This window comes from Metopolophium dirhodum, chromosome 9, assembly GCF_019925205.1.
Source record: "Metopolophium dirhodum isolate CAU chromosome 9, ASM1992520v1, whole genome shotgun sequence".
Classification (NCBI taxonomy): Eukaryota; Metazoa; Arthropoda; class Insecta; order Hemiptera; family Aphididae; genus Metopolophium; species Metopolophium dirhodum.
In genome coordinates, this window is record NC_083568.1 from 32142402 (window position 1) to 32165533 (window position 23132).

The 23132-nt window shown below is 30.9% G+C and overlaps 2 protein-coding genes across 5 annotated transcripts; one reads left to right on the top strand and one right to left on the bottom strand.

Annotated features, from left to right (window-relative positions):
* Positions 1-1062: 1062 nt before the first annotated feature.
* Positions 1063-22259, bottom strand: LOC132952821 (peptide transporter family 1-like). Of its 4 annotated transcripts, none has more exons than XM_061025269.1 (16): positions 21911-22259; positions 21786-21828; positions 19279-19351; positions 18654-18795; positions 18463-18555; positions 10341-10615; positions 10088-10170; positions 9810-9977; positions 9473-9724; positions 8185-8442; positions 7209-7318; positions 6997-7122; positions 6269-6377; positions 6029-6157; positions 5621-5725; positions 1063-1369 (listed from the first exon to the last, which is right to left on the bottom strand). In XM_061025269.1, exons 2-16 carry the CDS (start codon positions 21807-21809, stop codon positions 1190-1192), a joined length of 2127 nt encoding a protein of 708 aa, XP_060881252.1. In that variant the 5' UTR covers positions 21810-21828; positions 21911-22259; the 3' UTR covers positions 1063-1189. The 4 variants fall into 4 exon arrangements, with proteins under 4 accessions (XP_060881252.1, XP_060881253.1, XP_060881254.1 ...); XM_061025270.1 differs by having other exon boundaries at positions 21884-22259; XM_061025271.1 differs by having other exon boundaries at positions 22146-22253.
* On the top strand, positions 1450-5614 carry LOC132952827 (E3 SUMO-protein ligase ZBED1-like). Its single transcript, XM_061025286.1, has 2 exons — positions 1450-2274; positions 2726-5614. Exons 1-2 carry the CDS (start codon positions 2090-2092, stop codon positions 4410-4412), a joined length of 1872 nt encoding a protein of 623 aa, XP_060881269.1. The 5' UTR covers positions 1450-2089; the 3' UTR covers positions 4413-5614.
* Positions 22260-23132: the final 873 nt, after the last annotated feature.

Below are 23132 nucleotides of genomic sequence, written 5' to 3' on the forward strand. Positions count from 1 at the left end.
TATTCTTACTCCGATAAACCTTACTGAAATAAACTAATAATTAGTTTCTCCAGGACACAATAGACCAGAGTATAGTAAATATTGGTAAGTAAGACTAAACAATTTCCAGCAGAATAATATATTATCTAGGCGATTAGTGATTATCTACCTAACAAATTTGAAAAATTCTCAATGTTGATGTCTGTGAATTTTTTTATTATACTTAGTCTATAATATACCTATTATGTAAAAAATACAAGTTTAAATATCATAAGAATATAATACCTTCCAGATTAAAAACAGCATTATGGGATTAATGTTTTTAAAATGTTAATAATGACATACGCATAACAATTCATAAGGTGATATAACATCAAATTCATGTGCAGTGTTGGGTATGTTACCAAATGACGTATGATCGACAAGACTCAAAGTGGAGTCGTGGAGTCGTTAAGGCGTGAAGCCGATTATAGTAACTCAAGCTCCTGTATACTGATACAAAAATTGAAAAATCTCGATAAGTACTAGAATTCAGGAGACTAAAATACAGTTAAGACCCATTCATGCTGCGTTCTGATTGGTTGTCTTAGTGAGTAGCGAGACAAACCGCAAAGTGGTTTCAATCTTATTTATAACAATATGATATAGATTAAACATTTTTGGCCGATTCGGACGTAACGCCGATAATGATTAATTTCCAGTTTTTGTGTATGGTCTCTAAAGTACTTTATATATTATAACTATTTTATCTTAATAAGGCTATAGCCTAGGCTTAGAGTTCTAAAATATACAAACAGATAGGTTTGCGACTTTGCAACATTTAATTTAATTTAACTGTTATGTTAAACCAATGACTATTATATTAGTACTCATAATTTATTATTGTTCAGTATGAGTAGTATTATAATATATAGTTGTAATAATGTCACTATTATATTGTTCATGAGATCAGATTAACATTTAATTCAAAATTTAATGAATAAATCACCCATTGTAATATAACAATACGTTTGATTGTTGATGTGTTGATATAATTTGTATTCTGTCAGTATAATATATTGTTTAATATCTCGTTGAACTATAATCGAAAATAAATAATATATTTAAAATAGATAACGATTACAATAATAAATAGATACAAAGATACAATTTGTAATTCGATTAAATCAATCCGTGTATGCAATCAGACAGAATGTATTAAGGGAAGTGTTTAATGATCACTTCCCATCGAGTTGAGTTCGCTTTGATTTGTGACGGGGTTATCGACGTCGTCGTCGTTGCTGTCGTTTAACCGTTGTCTGTAAGCTTTGTACTTGTAATTATAACTCAAATAAGCCAATAAAAACGTGTCTGCCAGCATGAGTCCGGAGAAAAATAGATATTCATGTACCTAAAATACGGATATAGTTTATAATTGTACACAGTAAGGTGAAAAAATACTTTTTAAAAGTACTCGAGTACGGATACAGATACGTATTTCGAAAATTGTTTAAAACTAGGGCTCTCGGTTTGGTACGTGTATTGATATACACGTGTACACGTAGTCCGAACATGTACAATAAAATGTAGTAATACCCGTGTATTTATTTACACGTGTTTTTAAAGTTCGTGTGCACGTGTATCTTAATACACGTGTATTAAAGGTCCAGATACCCGTGTATTAAAATTACCCGTGTATTTAAAGTCCAGAAACTTTTTATTTTTTTATTAATAATATTGCCATGTTATTCTGACGTGTGCTATACAATTTTCGTGTACTGAATTATTTTGTCTCTTATATTGTTTGTTATCGGCCGATAATTGACATTTACTAACAGATAGACGAAGCCAGTACGGCAAGCTGGTCAAAGTCTAGAGTTAATATTTTTAACTTTAATTTATGGAACGACGTCCTTGAAGCAACTTTAACGAGTATGATAGATATTTAATAGTGAAGATAACAACATTATCGCAAATTCGTAAATACGTTTTATTAATAAAACTTAAATTACGAGTTGGGTTCTTTAATTTGGAGTGATGTTATTTCATTTGTGTGTTGTTCACGTCTTGTGCATTGTCATATGTTTCCATACTCAAATAACAATAGATAACTATTTTATTAATTCATAAGATGAGTAATAAGTGTAAAAGTTGGGTGTGGCTGTATGCTAAACGGCATGGCGATAAAGCTTACTGTGATTTGTGTACCGAAAATGAAAACAATGAATTTTGTTGTATTGGTGGAACAACAGGATCTTTGGGCAGACATTTAAAAACTATACATAGTATAAAACCACCTACAACTGTAACACGAAGGTAAGTACATTTAATATATATTATGTTCATAAACCGTAAATTATCTTTTTTTTTACAAAGAATATTTTTTATATATGACGTATCATAATTAAACAAGTAATAAAATAATAAAATAACAATATTAAATTATATTAAGTCTGCACATAGTTATTGAGTGTTTCCACTTATCCTGATCACACTGTATTTATTTAGAAATATAATCTGATTTTTAAAGTAAAATTATGTTTTGCTGTTTTATTTAACAGAAATATTATACCTATTATGTTATATATATATTAAATATTAATATGTATAATATAGAATATAGATAGGTAAAGACTTAAAATTAGTAAATAATAGTTAGGAATGCATCGAATTTTCATCATAGTTCACAATATATTTAAAATAAAAAATTCAAAATTTTAAAACACTAATCATAGGAACTTATCTATATATTTTGTCATTAATAAAGGGTTGTTTCTGGTCATGAATTTGTTAATTCCGGTATCTTAACCAGTTCAACTACGACTGCAAGTTCTTCAGAATCGCAAAGTTTGGAAATTGACGCGCCAATACCTAGGAAACGACGACGAACTTTTATAAATCGGGAGGACAAAATTTGCAATTCTGAAAAAACCGAACAGATACATCAAGCATTGGCAAAAATGATAGCCGTGAATCAAATGCCCATATCTTTTTGTTCAAGTGAAGGTTTTAAACAATTTATGGCTGTTGTTGAACCTAATTATAAAATTTGTAAAGAAGGAGCAATAAAATCCAGAATGAAAGTGTTAAGATCGTCAGTAACAGAAATAATACAGAAAAAATTAAGAGATTCTAAAAGTATAGCATGTACATCTGACTGTTGGTCATCATTATCTCAACACAGCTATATTACAGTTACTACTCATATAATTGATGATCAATGGTGCCCGAAGTCATATACACTTACAACACATGCAATGGAGGAATCTCATACTGCTGTAAATCTTGCTCATCAATTAGAAGATACGTTTGATAAATGGGAAATTGGTGGAAAAATTATGACAGTTGTCACAGATAATGCGAGAAATGCAATAAATGCTGTACAGTTACTGACAAATATCTCTGAAACATACGATGTAACGTGCGCTGCTCATAGCATTCAACTCGCGGTCAACAATGGATTAGGACAAGATGGAATCACTACACTAATTCAGTTAAGTAGTAAAATGGTTGGTCATTTTAAGCATTCCAATGTAGCTAAGCATGCTTTAACAAAAATGCAAGAGCAGCTTGGATTAACACAACAAAGTCTGATCCAAAGTTGTAAAACAAGATGGAATTCAGTATATATGATGTTGGATCGTCTTTATGCTAACAGGTGTGCTGTGACAAACGTCTTAGCAGATCGTAATACAACAAATGTTTCAATAGCAAAAAAGTTGGAAATTACGGAAAGTGACTGGACAAAAATGGAAACTTTGATTATCTTGTTAAAACCATTACAAATTGTCACAACTGTGTTTTGTGCCGAAACACATTCTCCTGTATCAATGGTTAGACCACTTCTTTCAAAAGTGATTGAAAAACACTTTCAACTAAACAAAGATGATAATGAAGTCGTTATAAATTTCAAACAGACAGTAGTGTCGCAATTGAAAGAACGTTTTAAGCTTAACAATTTAGAAAACATAGTATCTACAAGACAAGTCTCATCATTTTTTGACCCGAGGTATAAAGAATTGGAACATGAAGAAATAGATGTAAGGGAAAATATTCGTTCCAAAGTAAAAAATTTACTGGTTGAAATGAATACTCCGGATAACAGAGAGGAAACTAACGTTTGTGTTCAAAAAAATAAGGGTGCACTTGAATTTTTATACGGCGAAGAAGTTCGTGACATCAATGATGCTTCGACACAATACCATTATTACTTAGCAGAACCACAACTGAGGTACGATTTTGATCCATTTGAATGGTGGAAGTCACATGAAAAAAAATATCCTTTAATAGCCGAGTTAGCAAAGAAATATTTGTCAATACCAGCAACATCTGTAAGTTCGGAACGATGTTTTTCAACTGCCGGGAATGTCGTTACGTCCAAAAGGAACTGTTTAGCACCAGAAAATGTTAATATGTTAGTATTTTTGTATCAAAATCGTCAATTATTATTATAGAACATTTAATGTACATTTTTTCTTTCATAATTATACAGTGACTGTGTTTAATTATTATTTCATATTTTTGTTTCTTTATCCTAAATTATTTATTCATAGGTTATCATAAGAAAAAATTCTCTACAGTTAATTTTTAATAATTGTATTTATATTTTATAGTTTAAGAAATTATTTTTGTTATTATATTGTAATTTTTTATTTCTAAAAAATATTCATTGAAAAAGCAAATACGAAAACATTTATAATTTATATTATTATTTATTATGTATGAATCTAATTTGTAATTTATTAAAAGAATTAGTTTGGGTTTTGTCGTATTTATAAGTTATCTTTATAGTGTTTTACTGTCAAATATATTATAATACAATCGTTAAATAAAACTCAAATTAGTAATTATTTTTATAAATGACAATGGGGAGGCCGGAGGGGCAAAGGCACGTGTCCCTTTTACCCATCCTTGTATCTAGTATCTACCACTGATCATAACGTAAGGACTTTGAATACACGTCACACGGGTATATGGACTCTAAATACACGTATACACGTGTATTTGAATTACACGGTCTTTAACACCGTTTCCATAAAAACACGTACGTTCGTGTTCTTAAATACACGTGAAATAGTGACCCCTATTTAAAACCCGTATTTGCGTACTCAGTAAAAAGTATTTGAGTACAAATACAAATATTTAAAGAAAAATTTATGTATCGATACTGTCAAATTTCTCATAACATTTTTTGTTCGCTTTTTTAAATCAACTGAACCGATTTTTACGTCTTACGTTAATATTGTATAGACATTTTACACCGTATAATTTGGTTTATCTATAAAACTAACCTGTTTTCTTTGTTGAAGTATAATATTTTACATTTTTGGTTGAGTATCATTCACAGTAAGAAATATAAGAAATATATCATCATACAGACTCAATTGTTTTTACGGAATGAAAATTAAAAAAAGAAACTATACAAAATAAAAAGAATAAGTTTGCGACCATTTGTACATTTGTATATTATGATTTTAAATACAATTAGTCCAAGAAAGTATTTAGAATTCTTTGTCCATATTGAACTTTTTTTAAAAAATTTTAAATATTTCCACTCAAATACTTTTACTCGAGTAGGTGCTTCATAAGATCACATTTAGTGCATTAATATTTAAGACGGAAAAATCGTCATCGTCGACAAGGCAGAATATAATAATCTCACTTGTTTATGAAAGGACAAAGCCGAAACAACGACGACCACTAGATTTCCGATCGACTGAGTCATCGAGTAACAGGCCGATATGAAGGATTTTATCCTGGGCGGCGCCTGCGTGAATAAGAATAAATCATTTATTATTATTATTATTATTAGTGATATTTTTTTTTGTCGTGCGAGTCAAACCGACGATATTTTTTTGTTTCAACCGTGCGCCTTAACGGCAATTTTAGATCGAGCACGTGCATTATTATTAACGTCATAAAAACGGAGATCATCTTCGTATATGGATATCTTGGCCGACGTAATATATATAAACCTTTTGTTATGATGTTATTATTATATTCCACGTGCGTCGGTCCAATTATGAACGGATGGATGGCAAGGAATTATTGCTTGCACGTGTCGACTTACTTCGGTAAACGAAAATTCAATCGACGTGGCGATAAAAATCACGTCCGCGACAATCATACACACGTACTGCGGTGTCTGCCATAAAATGTGCAAGTAGTTGCCTTCGTCCGTAGCGTACAATTTCGATTCCTATAAAATATGCCTCGACCGTGATGAAACAATTACGATAGTGATTTGCCCCCAATAATTATTATAGTTTTATCGTAGTTTTTATGTATTTCTAATATATTATGGTTTTACCAGGCCGTGGCTGCCGCCGTCTTTGCGTCGTATGACGAGTGTGTATATCGTTGCTGGCATGAGATTTATATTCGACGAGATCCGTCCTTCGCCGTGTACCAAAGTATAGCTGAAAAAATTGTAATTAAATAAATTATGTTTTTGGACGTTTCAAAAGGTTTACAATCCAAAATCCCAACTCTGTCTTGCAAAGATACTTTTGAAAAGCATTCAAATACAGATACAAATACAGTATTTTGAAGAGAATTTGAGTACAAATACGAATACACTATTTATAAATACTTTCAAATCTTTTATAAAATCTTTTTTTCAACTTATAAAAGAGCAACTGAACCAATTTTAATATTTTGCGTTAATTTTATAGAACATTTTACACCGTTTAATTTAGTGGAACTTAAAAACTCACAACTGTTTTCTTTGTCTAAGTATTTGATTTTCGGTTGAGTATAATAAATTCACTGTAAAATAAAATATGCAAATACACTATACATTCAATTTTCATTTTTATTTTACGTGATCAAAATAAAAACAAAAACATATAAGCTAAAAATAATTATTAAAGTTTTTGAAAATTAGTATTTGATTTTGAATTCAGATATTTTGATAAAGTATTTACAAGTATTTGAATACTTTTGCTAAAGTACTTAACAACCTTGCGAGGTCTGCTAATACTTGCAGCACTAGTGCACTACGCGTCTATGCCCACGTGAATAATGGTTAACGCTTACTTTCCGATAGCCACCTGTATGAAATTTTCGTTTGCAAACGAAGATATGTTGTAAGACTTGTGATTTTTCCCGGCGGTCACGAGCGCAAGAGATCCGTTCTTATCGATATCATCGCCAATTATGATTCTAAATAAAAAAGGAATAGAATAATGTATCGGCCGTCAAATAGACAAACTATATATCACTAGGTATAGTGTGAATATACTCCCTACCTTAAACTCGGATGGCCATTTTTAGGCTTTAAGAAATCGTCGTAATGATCGATACGTCGTAATTTCACTTCTTTATTTGCACTGCTGGACGTTAGAAAATATGAGATTGACTAGAAAACCGAAAATAAATACACTTTTTTTGTGCAAGGCTGTACACCGTCATCATAATATTGATTGTAGCAATACATTTTAGAAGTCAGACAATATAACATCTCGATCTGTGAAATTAGTTGTTTAATGTACTGAAAAACGTACAAAAGTAATTTCGATTCTTAGCTGTTGTTTAATTAACTTTGACTTTAAGCGTAATTTAACCAACCAAATTCCATCTGCATAAAAAATATCCCAAAAATCTTGATGAGGAACAATCCGAAATTTTAAACAAAAAACTATATTGGCTGCATTTTAATTAAATTAAATTAAGTTTTTAGTTTCGGGTTTGGAGTGGAAATTTAATCAAGTCCCGTACTTAAATAGGGTATAATAATATTATTTTTTTATTGCTATACAAACTATTTAAAAAAAACATATTATTCATTGTATTCCGAGTTTAAAAATGATTTTCATAAATACTATAAAAATTAAAATAACTCTGTTCATAATATCATTTAAATAATATGATATTGTGATTGGTTGCAGATACACAAAATGCATTGATTTGAACTGTCGATCAATATAATTAAACTAAAATATCAGACAGGCTCAAATATTTTAATGCAGAACAGTGTAAATAGTTGCACACTTGTACCGTTAACTGCACAGATATAAACATCGAACGAGCGTATAATATTATTATAGAGATATTTTAAAAAAACTTTGGACGATCGCTCAGCAAAAAGTTGACATAAAATGGTCTTGAATATAAATTGGTGTTTAGTTTAGTCAAGCAAATTATGTACATACAGCTAATATAAATTATAAAAACAATATAGAAGCGAACAGACAATATCGATATAATATTAAATTATAATCAAACCTCTCCTTTGGATACGGTCACGTTAGCGTCCAGTTTGTCGTAGTTAACGTACGCATCGCACGATTCGTTCAATTTCAGCTTTATGTTGATGACGCCTTCGTCGGAATTTGGAGTGTACTTGAATTTGGCCGAGCCTAGCGGATCGATATCGTTGTTGCCCGCCAACTGCATTGACGAACTTAACACACGAGCGTTACAATCGAAGCCGTTATACACAACGAACTGTCCTTCGGCAGTCGGTATCACAGTGCTGTCGCCCTTGAATGATAATCGGTACAAAGTTAAAACATTATCTATTATAATTTATCTGGATATCCGTTACTGTTGAGTCGGTATTTCAAATTCTCAATTGGGCGGAAAAAAATATTTGAGGTATCGAAGATTTTGAAGTGAGTATTTATAATATTATTATTATTATTATTAAAAAGAATAATTCATGGGCGACTGCGGGCCTTGTTACGCTATGTCAAATGCTCGCGTTATTGACGCTCGTTGACAACCGTTATCGACGTAACTGTTTTGCCATATTTTTTTAATATTATATCAGGATTTTGACTGCCATGATCATAGACAACGATGGATACATGGATGGTACGTACCAATAAGTACCAATAGTATTCAAGTGTGATCGAAGACCATACTAGTTACCAAAGTGGTTACGTATAATTAAAGTGCCGAGCGTGGTATCACAACTTACCGTCATTAGTGAAACTACGATACAAACATTAATATAATATTATAGTTTTTATTTGAATAATAAATTAAAAACGTTGACAAAATAATACGTAATTACAATGGTTAAAACCCTGTGAGTGTCAGTACACATGACTGAAGTGAATACTTAAATTAATTTTTAACTGATTGGATTTTTTTACGTTTCAAATTTACGTTTGTTTCTGAATATCGTTTAGTGCAGTGACGAATACGTAAATGAAATTAGAGGGGCGGACAGTGTCTGGTGCTCTGTATTACAAACATTCTGTGGCTCCGGCAAAGAGGTTGGCTCCGGTAGTTCGCAGTTATAGTGTTACGCGTAATCAGGCGTACTGTAGAAATGACTAATTATTATCGTATTTTTAAGGTCAAATACGACTAAGTATGGTATACGGTAACAACGTCATAATATATATTATTAAAATATGATAAGTTTGTATTTTATCGATCAATAAATTATTTAAATTTCCAACGCTGCCATTCCCGTATTCACTTCCGGCGTATTATACATATATGGAACCGCAGCGGCGGTGTTACGATTGTAATTTGCAGGTGATCAGTGGTAGGTACTCACAAATATTTTATACTGGAGAACAGCGGTGAGTAGAAAGGCAAGCGTAGCCATGGAAGTGCTGAACATGAGCTTTTGCAGCGGTCGTCGGATGCCGAACTTCGCCAGGAAGGGGTACAGGACGCGGTCGAACGACAGGATCAACAGGAGCGCGAGGAGTGGGTGAATGGTTTGCATCTGGTCGGGTTTGATCTCCCAACCGATGCCGTCCAACTTGCCGTCCATCAACGTCGCTTGTAACGTCCACCGCGAGCCCTGCGTGTCGAATACCGAAAACACAACCACGGTATCAATCGTACCGGACGCACATCATATTCGCGTACGGAAATCGGCGGCTCACCTGTTGTTCGTAGAGCGCCCAAAACACCGGATAAGCGATGAACGTGTATAGAACTTCCAGCGCCGCCTTCGTGTCGGACACCTCTGTTTTCGAGTACTTGTTGCCGGGGATATTCAACCAATGACCCTCGTTGGAAGACGACGAAAGGATATTTTTGCGAACACCGTACTTACCAATAGCATAAACAATATTTTTTAATACAGAGTCTAGACGAGCGTGTTGAGGTACGGAAATGTCAACGGCGGCGCGCGTACAATATATAGGTTATATATACTTACAAATATGCACCCAAAAGTCTTGAAGATCACATGATTCTCCGGTTTCCTTTTCACGTATAGATTTCTTCCGACAATAAAAACAACTGAAATGTTTAGAAATTGGATGGTGTAAAAAAAATAAAAACGGTTGTTAATTATAATATTACATACTATTGATATTTCAAAATAAAAAAAATATCTAAAAATGTAGTACTTATATCAACAGAACGAAAGGGTGGTGTGTATAAGATCAATAAGTATCATAATAAATTACCTATGGCCGTTATCATGAGCAGTGATAGCAAGCCAAACGCCAGCGGAAAACACGTGTCCCTGCCAAAGCACTGTACGTTTTTCCGTAGCTCGGGTGCCAAAAACGTTGATATCAACGATCCAATGTAAATGGCTATTATGAATCTACTGAAAAATCGGGAAAGTTGATCTTGTTGCTCCGGCAATTGGAATTGATCACCGCCAAACGTGTAAACGCACGGTTTTATGCCACCTGTTCCCAACGCAATACATATGAGACCGAAGATGGCAATGAATCTATAAATCAATCAGTCGCCGTATTATTGTCATTGAATTTAAAATGGGTTTTCGTAAAGAAAATTAAGCATCAGTAACCTTTGTGTATTCACGCTCGTCAATCGTCATCACAATACAGGGTGATTTTTTTAACGTGAACCAGTTTTAATATCTCGGGAAATATAAGGAGTTCTAAAATAATTTTTTTTTTAAACTTTCTAGGTTTTACTATTTTACACTGTGCTACAATTTTGATAATTTTAGCTTCCTCCCTTATTTGATAAAACAATATCAACTTTCGATTTTCAAATGGCAATACCTATTTTCGATAGCGAAAATCTATAAACATACTGAAAAAAATAATTTTAACGTTTACAGAATTTAATTTGAGTAATCCGTTTGCGACTTATTAATGCTTAAATATTCGTTGAATTTACTGCTACTGGGAAATTTAACAAACCCAACAGTAAAAACCAGAAGTCAAAGCGAAATTTTATTTCAATTCAACAATACCCATAACGGTCATAATCGATAATAACGAGATATATCATAGATAAACAACACTATTAGAAAAAAAAAAGTGTCCCCTATCATCACTCCCACCAGAACACCGAGTGTCAGTGAACGACTAGCTGCTGCGCGGCTGTATCAGCTATAAAGTATAAAAATAATTTTACAATTTACTATCATGGTTACATAATATAGCACTGGTTACAGATTCCTGCTGTATGGTCTTATCACCATCGCGTACCTTAAATAGATAAACGGTACTAAAGCCGGTAAACTGTTTCTGAAAACATGTGGTTATTGGTTAATCGTTAATGTTAGTTACCCATCATCAAATATCGAATAATAATTATTAATTAATAATTAATTTTTATTCTTTGAACGTTTAACCACAGAGTACGTTTTAAGTAAATACTAAATTATGCGTATTATTTAAAATATAAATTTAAAGTTTAAACCAATTTATTCCAATGCATATTATATTTTTTGATAGTGTTTTAATGTTGTATTTTGGTTAACAAACTTGAATTTAATTAAAAATATACTTCTATCAAATCAGCAATATTTTTATGTATAATATGGGAATTAGATTTCATACTTTGCCGACAACTTTATTAACTTAATATACAGTCATACAGATACTCAATATGTATATGACATAGTATGTACTTGGATTCTGGATTTAGAGCTAAGATTAAAGTAGTTAAAGGTCTATTCATACATTTCGTTTTTTTTTTAGTTATACATTTTTCAATGCAACTCCCATTTAAGGTTTTATTTTCATTAAAAATAAATAATTACAAATCAATCTGTGTATACTAAAAAAAAATAGAATAGGTAAGTTATTTTGATTACACAAATAAAGTGATACGACAACTAACCTACTTCAGACTGATATTATAATGTTTTGTGCATCGAAGAAGTGAGTCCTGTATTGTTAATCTGTTTGCGGGGCTATAGCCTAACCTAACCTGCCAGGCCGATTACCGACTTTATTAGGAACGGTTTTAAGCCTTGATTTTGACAGAATTTATTGAAAAATGTAATTAATAATTATTAATGTATTATTAATTTTTCCTTTTTTAAATAATTGTACCCATTGCTCCAATGCTTTTGAACAAAAAAAAAAAAACGATAGACCGATAGGAGAGATTAACATCTGTGGCATGGAGCGCATGCCATTATCACATGGAAGTCGCACAATATTGACACAACATTGGTAAAATACATCACATTTGTGTAAGCAATTTAAACCACATTTTTATGAAATTTTTTTGCTCTAATAAGTAGAAACCTTATAATATGCAAAATAAAGTTTTGTATTATTATAAATTTTATAGTATGAGTTTTTAAATTAATTATAACAACATCAAAGTCCCAATCATGACATCAAACATAACTATCAAGTATTTTAAATATGTCAATTGCATCAGTAAAAAATCATCGTAATATATTCTGATGAATAAGGTTAGGTTTTAGTCCGAGATTAAACATTTTTTAGAAGCATTTTCCGTCAGGATTTAGAGCAATTTTAAAACTTTTAATTTAATATTAATAAATGTATAGATTTGAAATGTGTATAATTTTGATAAGTAAGGATCAACATTCACTGATATAAAGACAAATAATTGTTGAACCATTTAATAAATATTAGTATATTAAAATTACAGAGGAATCAAGATATTATGCAGAGTAAAATAAATGTAAAAGCAAATTCATTATTTCTGAAAGACCATTTTAAAACTTAATTTAGTATTAATAAATGTGTACAATTTTGATACGTAAGGATCAATATTCACTAATAAAATGATACATTATTGTTGTAATTTAGTAAATATTATTATATTAAAATAATTGAGCTATTATGTATGGTAAACTAAATTTAAAAGCAAATTCATTATTCGTTAATATCCAATATAGGTAGGTATCTAAAGAAATGTAGAGTTTATGAAAGTCAGCAGTTTTAAATGCCTAATAAAAACATACTTCATACCTAATTTAAACTTAGTGAACATTGTTCGTACAAGAGGTTCAATCGAATAATTAATTATACGTGTATTTACTATTTCGCTATATTTATTACATTATTAAATGAGACTAATGTTTAAACAAATTACTTAAAAAATAGGTGTTTTAAAGTATTCATATGCTTAAATTGGTTAAAAATAGTTGGTTTTGTGCAAATAACCTTGTAAAAAAACTACAGTCTACAAGTCTTTAAAAAGTTATATCAAATAGGTACCAACTAATTTTTTAAAACACTCACAATTCTTTTATTTGCAACAAGTTATATACTCTCAATACAATATGATTATGACTGCCATCTTAGACTTGCAGAATTTTGGTCTATCCCAGAGGTTTAAATGAGTTCAATAATTGAGTTTCAACAGATGGAAAATCAAAATAAACGAAACTAAATCTGTTCAAGTAACTTTTTCACTACGTAATCTCGATTCTCCACCTGTTACGTTAAACAATATAACAATTCCTAAGGCAAACGAAGTTAAATACCTTGGGCTAACTCTCGACAAACGCTTAACCTGGAGCCCACACATAAAATTTAAACGTAAAACTGTTAACTCTAGACTTCATATCCTCAGACCACTCTTAAAATCCAAACTTTCCCTTTCCAATAAACTTACTATATACAAATCAATAATTCGACCAGCTTGGACATATGGTATCCAGTTAGAGGGCTCTGCAAAGCCCTCTAACACCAACACGCTTCAAGCTTTTCAATCTATCTGCCTACGATTAATAACATCTTCTCCTTGGTATTTCACAAACAATAATCTAACAAAGACCTAAAAATTCCTACACTCAATCAATTAGCAAAAGCCCATTACTCAAAATTTCACTCCAACTTAAACTCTCACAGTAATCCATTAATAAAGCAACTTTCTTCCACCTCACTTCCTGGCAATGTAATTAGAAGACTCAAAAGACAGTGGCCTAGAGACCTACTAAAAAAAAAAAAAAAACCACGACATCTAAAATGTTCTCGGTCGGGTGCTGCTGCTGAGTGCCTGCCCACAAATGTTAAATTCTGTTACTTTATATTATTAAATATCCTATTTGCTCATTGTACATAATGTTGTATAGACTGTAAATTACTCAAATAAATAAAAAAAAAACGTACTGACGTGATAGATGGCGCTGGCGGTGCTTTGATAGTCTATGGGCGATGTAACAATATTACTGGTGAAATGTTCACACGCGTTCTCAGAAATTGCGTGCATGCTTAGGACGCGTCATTCAGTCAGCTCAGTCACTTAATCGCGCCCTCTATCACAGCTCACGACGCGTTATCTTAGTACTATAGTCTATAGGCAAGGCCGGTCTATGATTATCGTTATAAATTAAGCTGATTGCGCTGTTATAGTTTCAGTGTGCCTCAAAATATGATATAAATTAATTTTTTTTATTAACTAATCAATAAGATTAGTGCTTTTTCTACTTTTTATCTTTATTTCTAAATTTGCCGACTTCCTATACAAATAATACTTTGCCGACTAATTTAAATAAAAACACAAAGTTGGGGGGGGGGGGGTATCACACAACCCCCCCCCCCCACACCCACCATTAACGTCGGCCCTGTATGGTAAATACATTAAAGAATCTAGAGTCTAGATACTTGTAAATAAATGAAAATTACACATTGAATTGTGATAAAAATGCTTATTTCAAATTTGAAATCTTAGATAGGTACAAAATGTACAATGACTTGCAATTGAAGAATATGAATCGTCTCCAGTACAATTAATAAGTAGGTAATAAATAATAATAATATATTAATATAAGTATGTATAATAATTAATAAGTAGATCTTAGTAGCCATTAAAAATCTCACAAGGTATAATCTACATTTCAAGAATTTAAGAAAAATGTCAATTCTTTAGATTTAAAATTTACATTTCATAAGATTAATAGTTGAAGTTTAAAGAATTATTGTTCTCAAAAGTTAAAACCTCCAATAAATATTAGGATTAAATCAATCTCTTATCTAGTGGTATAGAAATGTATATTGTATAATGTAAAGGTAATCAATAAATGTATTAACATTACCACTCAGAATATAAAACTAGATTAAGCATACTATATTCACATACCAACTACCGATATAATTAAATATGATTGTATTTAGTGCCATATTTTAATATTTAGCACCTTTTTCAGCTAGAACGTAAAAGATTTATAGTAGGTACTGTAATAATTACAGGTCATGAATAAAGAAATTTTTCATTCAGAGAAAAAACAAAAATACAATAATAGGTACACACTATTAAATCTTCGATATGTATCATGCGTTAGTAAATTGTTATACTATCATAATTAAATACGACATTGAAGGCATTAACAAATTGATAAAAATGATTAAAGTGTACATAACATTCTCAAATTTTAAATAATGATGGTAGGTAATGAATAAAAATATAATTTTTCTATGAGATATAAAGTACCTTTTAAGTAGGTAAAACCTAGTAGGTAACCTTTTAAGGTGTAAATATTTAAATATACCAAATTAACGAAATTACATCTTCTGATGTCAGTTTAAAACAAATGCAAACATTTCCAAACGATATAAGAACTAGTTAACAAAAATTCAAACGCACTAACCTAACTACCATGACTTATAAAAACAACTTAATTGTATAATGAATAAATTAGATATTATGTATTTTAAATTTTAATATAATTTAACTTTTAAGCACGGTCTTATATTATAAGCTTTTTAAGTTTTAATTTTAACTGTAAAATTATGAAGTATGAAGTGACAAGCGTTATCAATTATCAGGTTATCAACAAATAACCACATGTTATGAAACATTAATTTTCGTAAACCTCGTGGCTAAATATATAGGTATGTTCGCATTGAGACGCATTTTCGTTATGGGCTGCGCACGTACAATTATTGCATGTTTTAGCATGGAAAGGAATCTCAGCTGGCAGTGATTTTTGGAATTATTTAGCTAAGAAGTTAATAATTTGTATGGTTTTGTTAGCAAATAAATCGAAGTGATAAAATGCACTGCCAGTGGCGGCCATGACACCTGCGTATCACAAAGTTGCCATCATACCTATATATTTAGCCATGGTAAACATCACGGATGTGTTTGGCTGGGAGTGGTGATAAGATATTAAGGTCCAATTCGACCTTTGTACTTATTAGTTATTATCGATTATGATCGTTACGACTTATGGGTATTGTTAAATTGAGATATAATTTCGTTTTGACTTTTGGTTTTTACTGTTGGGTTTGTTAAATTGCCCAGTAGTAGTAAATTTAACGAATATTTAGGCATTAATAAGTCGCAAACGGATTACTCAAATTAAATTCTGTAAACGTTAAAATTATTTTTTTCAGTATGTTTATAGATTTTCATTATCGAAAATAGGTATTATCATGTGAAAATCGAAAGTTGACAGTGTTTTATCAAATAAGGGAGGAAGTTGAAATTATCAAAATTTTAACACGGTGTAAAATAGTAAAACCTAGAAAGTTTAAAAAATAAATTATTTTAAAATTCCTAATACTTCCCGAGATATTAACTGGTTTACAATAAAAAAATCACCCTGTCTGTACCTAATATTTAATAATGACTGCATATTATCATTAATAAAATCGTATCAAAAATTCTGTTTTAAACCACACACTATTGAGTACATGACACGTGTACAATAACAAAATATATCTATAGGTATAATTACAAACACTGCTGTAGTATCGAAGTAGACCACTCGCTACCGCACAATTTTCTATTTTTTTATTTACCTTACACCGATTTTTATTATATTATCTACTTAATTTTAATGTTTATATGTTTTGCCCTATGAACAGTTTTAAATTAGGTATAGGTAGTATTTTGTAGTTTAGTTTTTATGAAAAAAATATTAGTATTTTAAACAATACAAAATATTTAAAACCTTTATATCCATCTAAATTTTAAAGAGGTTAGAATACGTCATGAAGAAGAGAGTTTGATATTTGTCTGTTATCGCTCCACCACCGAACTGAGTCCAGTAAAAAAAGACCAAGGAATAAAGAAGAAAAATTTAAAAACTTGTGTCGGTACCTATATATTTAATATAGTTTTTAAAAATATTAAAATATGAAATATTCATTATCCAAATATTACAAAAACGTTTTTAACTGCGTTATCACATGCAATACGATATCATTAGTTAAGTATTTCATACCAGTGTAGCTAATGATAAATAATTACAATTTCATGTCATTATTTTTTTTTATCATAATACATAAATAAATTTTTAAATTGTCATTCTATTTTTCCTTGGTCTTTTTTGCCAAATATGCATATAACTGTACAAAATGTAGTGCCCTACCTTAAGTCAGAAGTCTGTAATTTAACATTTTGATATTATCATGAATTTCCGATTAATATTTATCTGTATATTTACAATGTCTTACACTCTTACGTGTATGTTAATTTATGACAGGCTAGTATATAATATGATCTTTTTATGGAAAAATGGACAAAATGGTAATTAATAATTACTTCTTCTTAGAATATTTAAAATGATATTTTATCTACACATACATAAAAATGAAATGGAAAATGGCATTTTTAACGGGCGACGAAGTGCACGGGACCAGCTAGTTATATTATAATTGTGTTAATATGTGGACGGCTTATTGCTATGTGCACCTTAGGTAACCTATCCCACATTATACGTTATTAGCTTATTTTAAAATGTTGTTAAAAATGTATTTTAATGATTTATTTTCCGCAATATTGAATACTGGCATTCAATTTTTACGACTAAAACATATCGTTAAAACAAATAAAATGTGTGACGTTATTGTTCGACGTTTCTTTAGAATACTGTTTTATTTTTGTTACGTGTAATTGTAAAATATTAATCGTTAACTGGTATGCAACTATTATTTATTAATATTGTAAACAATTTATTATTATTATTTACTTTTATTTGAAAGTTTTGTAACGGTAAAAAAAAATTATCATACGGTCAAACGTTCAGTGGGGGGGATACCTTTTATACAATGCTGCAGTATCGGAGCGATTACCAACAAAAACCGAGAGTTCTCATACTATGTTTGATATTATCCTTCCTTCCTTTTAGTTTCTTTGACCACCGTGTATGTACGATAATAAATCAAATTAATATCAAACAGGCGCGTACACAATCAATTTCGGTGGGAGGAGGGTTAGGTTATACATTTTCCCACTTTTACTCTATGGCAACATACTATTTAATAATTTTCCTGAAAATGGTGAGGGGGTATAATAAATATTAATCATAACCATGGATTAAAATTGTAGAAGAAATTTAACTAAACTAATGAATATTTTAGGTGGAATAATATAAAGTCTATTTACCTTTGACTATCGAGAGTGAAACCGTTGGCCATCGAAGCTCCAGTGAGGATGACGTTTCCCAGGGCATAAACTATTGACAGTCGTATTATAGTTCTTCAGAAACGACAAAAAACAATTTTAAAAGTCATAGACACACAAAGGTGAAGGCGTTAAATTAATACAGGTGTGATTACTATATTGATCAGGCTCACTTAAATTTTCCCCAGTAAGAGTCGGCCAATATGGCACCGAACAATGGCATGAAATACGATAAAAATATAAAGCCATGATAGATCATGGTCGACTCATCGTCGGTATAATTTAATATCGTTGACAGATATAACACTAGGATAGCTGAAAACAAAAATACGAAAATATTATAATATCGACCGTTTTATATTTTTGTCGACTGTAATAACGTAGGCACCTACGTCAATAAGGTAATATTGTATTATATTATAAATGAAAAGTGAAGAAACTGACATTAATATTGTGTTATTCAATTCAAAACTGAGCAATGATCTTTTGACAGTTTAACATTATACATTGCAGGTAACCGATATTTATATTTCATACTTTTTCTAACGTATAGATAGTTCAAATGATATGTAAAAAAATGTAAAAATGTCCAATCTCAAAGTATATTATTTCTGTTGAGTTTATTCTCTGGAAATGTTGTAGATAGGTACCTATTGACATTTTACTTGGGATAGTTTCTCCGATAAAATGAATTTAAAATAGTATCGGTACAAGAGCCAATTGATTAAATCCGGCTATATTTATTTCGTTTTCTGTCCCTGTGTCTATCTATACAAACTATACAATTTATTTTCTTACTTCTGAGTCCATAGTAGTTAAACCTTTCACACAGTTCATCACATACGATAAACCAAACGGATTTTGGAGATTTCTATAACATGAAATAAAATAAATATTAGTACATAATAATTAATAATCACAGTCATTACAATATCAAATTTAACAAAATATAAACATTATATATTATAATATAAACGTCATGCATATCTAGTAAAATATATTACATAATATCTGACACTGTGACACGTAGCGAAATTATTTTAATTTAAGTATTGCCATCCTTTCAAAATAATAATGAAAAATACAAAAATACAGAATTCCATCAGTAAAATAAAGTATAGCAACTCTGTCGGTATAGAAAAACTCGATGTAACATTTTAGCAAGTACTAAAATTTAATTTATTTCACATAATACGTGTTATAAATATTATTTATTTATTCTAAACTTATAGAACGGAAGTTAATATTAAAACGTTCATGAAGTTTTATTTATCTGTAACCTCTATAAAAATAAACTATATAATATAGGCAATGCTGCAGAGTGCTGGAACATCCGTTTCTCAACACTGCTATTGTACAGATATCTCTTTGATATTCTCACATCCTCTTTTATAAAGGATTTTTTAATTTCTTCAAATGATTTCCCCGATTCCACTACTGCAGGATGCCAGGATGTACCTATACGAAAATAATCAAACGCGACACCCAATATGGTTGATGTTTCCAAAAAGGGATCCATTCCACCCACCATTCGTAATAATAAGGTAAGTATATATGCCGATTTAAAAAAAAAATGTAAACAAAAAGTACAATATATGTAATTGTTTTTTTTTTATAGAACTGGTTTTATGGGATAGATGGCACCCCGGACTACTGTACAGACGTTTAGGTACTATGTATTATTATTTATTAATTACTATCAAAATATACCATAGGTACGGAGTACTCATTAATATTATAAACCCAAACGATTTCAATCATCAGTATAGTGTTTCTTTTTTGTTATCTTAGGGTGAAATAAAAAAACGATAATATATTCTCTGCTGTATGGATTGTAACACAATGGAATCATAAATATCAATATGTTTTTGCGGGTCCGTGTAGAGTTATTATAGCACATAATATTCACGATTTAATAAATTTCCGGACACTTGACGTAGCTCGCTAAATTTTTTACATATGGATGTATATGATTACCAAAAACACGTATCAACAAAGATTGCTATAATAATATGGTAACGTAATTATATTATGTATCGGTAGCAAGGGGCAACCTGAGTGTAAAAAAAAAATCGGTTTTGTAGTTTTGAGTCTATAAAATATATTACAACAACACGCACATTGCCTTTTATAATATAGTACGTAATATGTAACGATGGATATTAATATACTAATACACGTCGTAGTGTTTATTATTTTACTTTTGTTTAATACTCAATCAATGAATATTGGTCCCTAAATAGGTACTAGATCGAGTTTCTAAATATTATTCTAAATGATAACTAAATGAAACCAAACGAACAATCCAATATTATACTATGTAATGAATTATAACCGGATATAATATTATTATTATCAAGTTGCAGATGACATTTTTGACCAATATAACATAATGTAGAAGATTAAAAAAAATTAAATATTAGTCTGGTCGTTAGTGCTTTTTCATTTTGTCTATACCTACATCACAGCGATTGGAGTCTGTGCTCACACTTATGAATTATTAAACATTATGTTAAGGCACAAAAACATATTTCGATAATATTATGTAAAAATGAAAAATAAAACAGTAACTGTGCACTATTCATACTCGTGTGTACCTATTTGTATGATTTCTATGAATAATATCGGTCAATGCGTACTCATCAAAAGCAACATCCTCGTTTAAAACATATTATAAAAGTTCGAAACGTTAATTAGGTACGTTCGAAAAAAGTAAAAAGAAGATTCTTATACTACCGCGCGATGACCTAGAAAATATTAATATTTTAAATAAGGTACAATTTTTAACACGATCAACTAAATTGATGTCGTATACCGGATTTGAATATTTATTTCATGTCGAGCATAATAATTATTGTTCTGAACGCCGTGCAATCAATTCGTAATTAATTCTGTACGTTCTCACACCTAGGTAATCAAGAACGGTTGTACTTGTACCTATATAATATATACGTTTAAAAAAATTCAAATCGCTATATTGCACATAACGCACCTACCGACAGACTTACCGACTTTACGCTTTTATCGAAATATGAAAAGCAAATCGCAAAATCCTTTCGTCATTTGAGGGTAAAAATTGTAATTCACGCGGACATGAATAACGCGTGTTTACCATCACAGTACGTTTGCAGGTGGTTGGGGCGCGTATTAAAAAAAAAAAATAAGCGTTAAGCACGCACGTGGTTGACACGCCTCCAATAATCTCTAGTCTCTACCCATATACCTTCATATATGGACTTAAAAATTACACAAACGATAAAAAAAAAAAATACAATACGAAACGTGTAATATATTATTATACTTGCCAAGTTCTTTACGGGTGGTTCCATTTCGTCGCAGCTTACACTCCTACAGTAGGTAATTACTAATTATTATTATTATTGAAATATGATTAGGTACCTACGAGTTAAAATAAAGCGTATTGTATTACAACGGTAGGTGTTAAAATAGACGGCGGCGGTGGCGTCGTTGCAGACGTTAAACTCGGGTGACTATAATATTATATCGAACGGATGACGTATAATAATATAACGGCAGTCGCGATAATTATTATTAAGATCGTTTTCCACACAACGACCCGTCTCGAGTGTTTTTTGAATTTATTTATTTTTATCACATATTCGATGGGAATCGCGCGTCGTGTATTACTCGTATTACTTACCAACCTATTTATTATTATTATTGCCCGGCGACGATTCTAAAGCACACTCGCCCGCACACCCACTCAACCCACAAACACACACGTGCTAACCGGCAGAATAATGCTCGAATACTGAACAACATAATATCATTGCCGAATCCCATCAGAGCAAAGCATTAAACCGGCACGATAATAATAATATTAATAGTAATAATTTCTTAAACACGAAATCTGCGTTTCACCGTAATAGCACGTTTTAGTTCCACCGCCGACGCCGCCGCCGCCACCGCCTCCCACCTGTTGTACCGGACCGACGGCATTCCTATACTTACATAATAATAATAATAATAATATTTTTAGCTTAATATTATTATGAATAATAATTGTCGTTAGGAAACGCAGTGCGTGCGTAAGCACTGTTGTAGACACCGATCCTATTTTGGATGTATTATAGCTTATGTACAAATCTATTTAGGCTTAATATATTAAATAATTATAAAGCCGTGCCCGTGTGCGACGCACTTTTATTTCTGTTCTTTTCTAATGCCATCGACAACCTGCAAATTGTAAATCATCGATAGTAGTGGCTGTTCAATATTATTGTTCAAATAAAGTCGGCAAATCCATAAGAATGAAATGAGTATCAGTATACTTACGAAATTTTTGTTTTTATTATAACCTAACAATGGTAAATTATATTGCAGTTTGTAATATAAAACGTATTTGTGATTTTTTGGTAAAAATCAAAAAAAATAACTATATAGGCATCTAATTTAAATGGGCCCCAGTATACATACGGAAGAGGAGCGCCATCACTATTTACCAACCAAACGACCGTTAAATCTACCACTGATCAATAGTGTTATTCATTGTTATTTGTTAATATTTTAGTAATCTGGTAATCTGGTTGATCGTCAGATGGGCGGTCCCCTTTTCGGCCAAAACTTACCTTTTCCTTTTCGGCCAGCACCTACAGTTTTCTTGGCCAATTGAAAAATTTACAATTATAACA

Excerpts from the sequence above, each read along its gene's own strand:
- LOC132952827 (XM_061025286.1), top strand. The coding sequence starts at position 2,090 with ATGAGTAATAAGTGTAAAAGTTGGGTGTGGCTGTATGCTAAACGGCAT. Across the intron at positions 2,275-2,725 it reads CCTACAACTGTAACACGAAG|GGTTGTTTCTGGTCATGAAT; the intron begins GTAAGTACATTT and ends TCATTAATAAAG.
- LOC132952821 (XM_061025269.1), bottom strand. The coding sequence starts at position 21,809 with ATGGAACCACCCGTAAAGAACTTG. Across the intron at positions 18,556-18,653 it reads TCTTACTGGGGAAAATTTAA|AACTATAATACGACTGTCAA; the intron begins GTGAGCCTGATC and ends TCGTTTCTGAAG. Across the intron at positions 10,171-10,340 it reads GCTCATGATAACGGCCATAG|TTGTTTTTATTGTCGGAAGA; the intron begins GTAATTTATTAT and ends TAAACATTTCAG.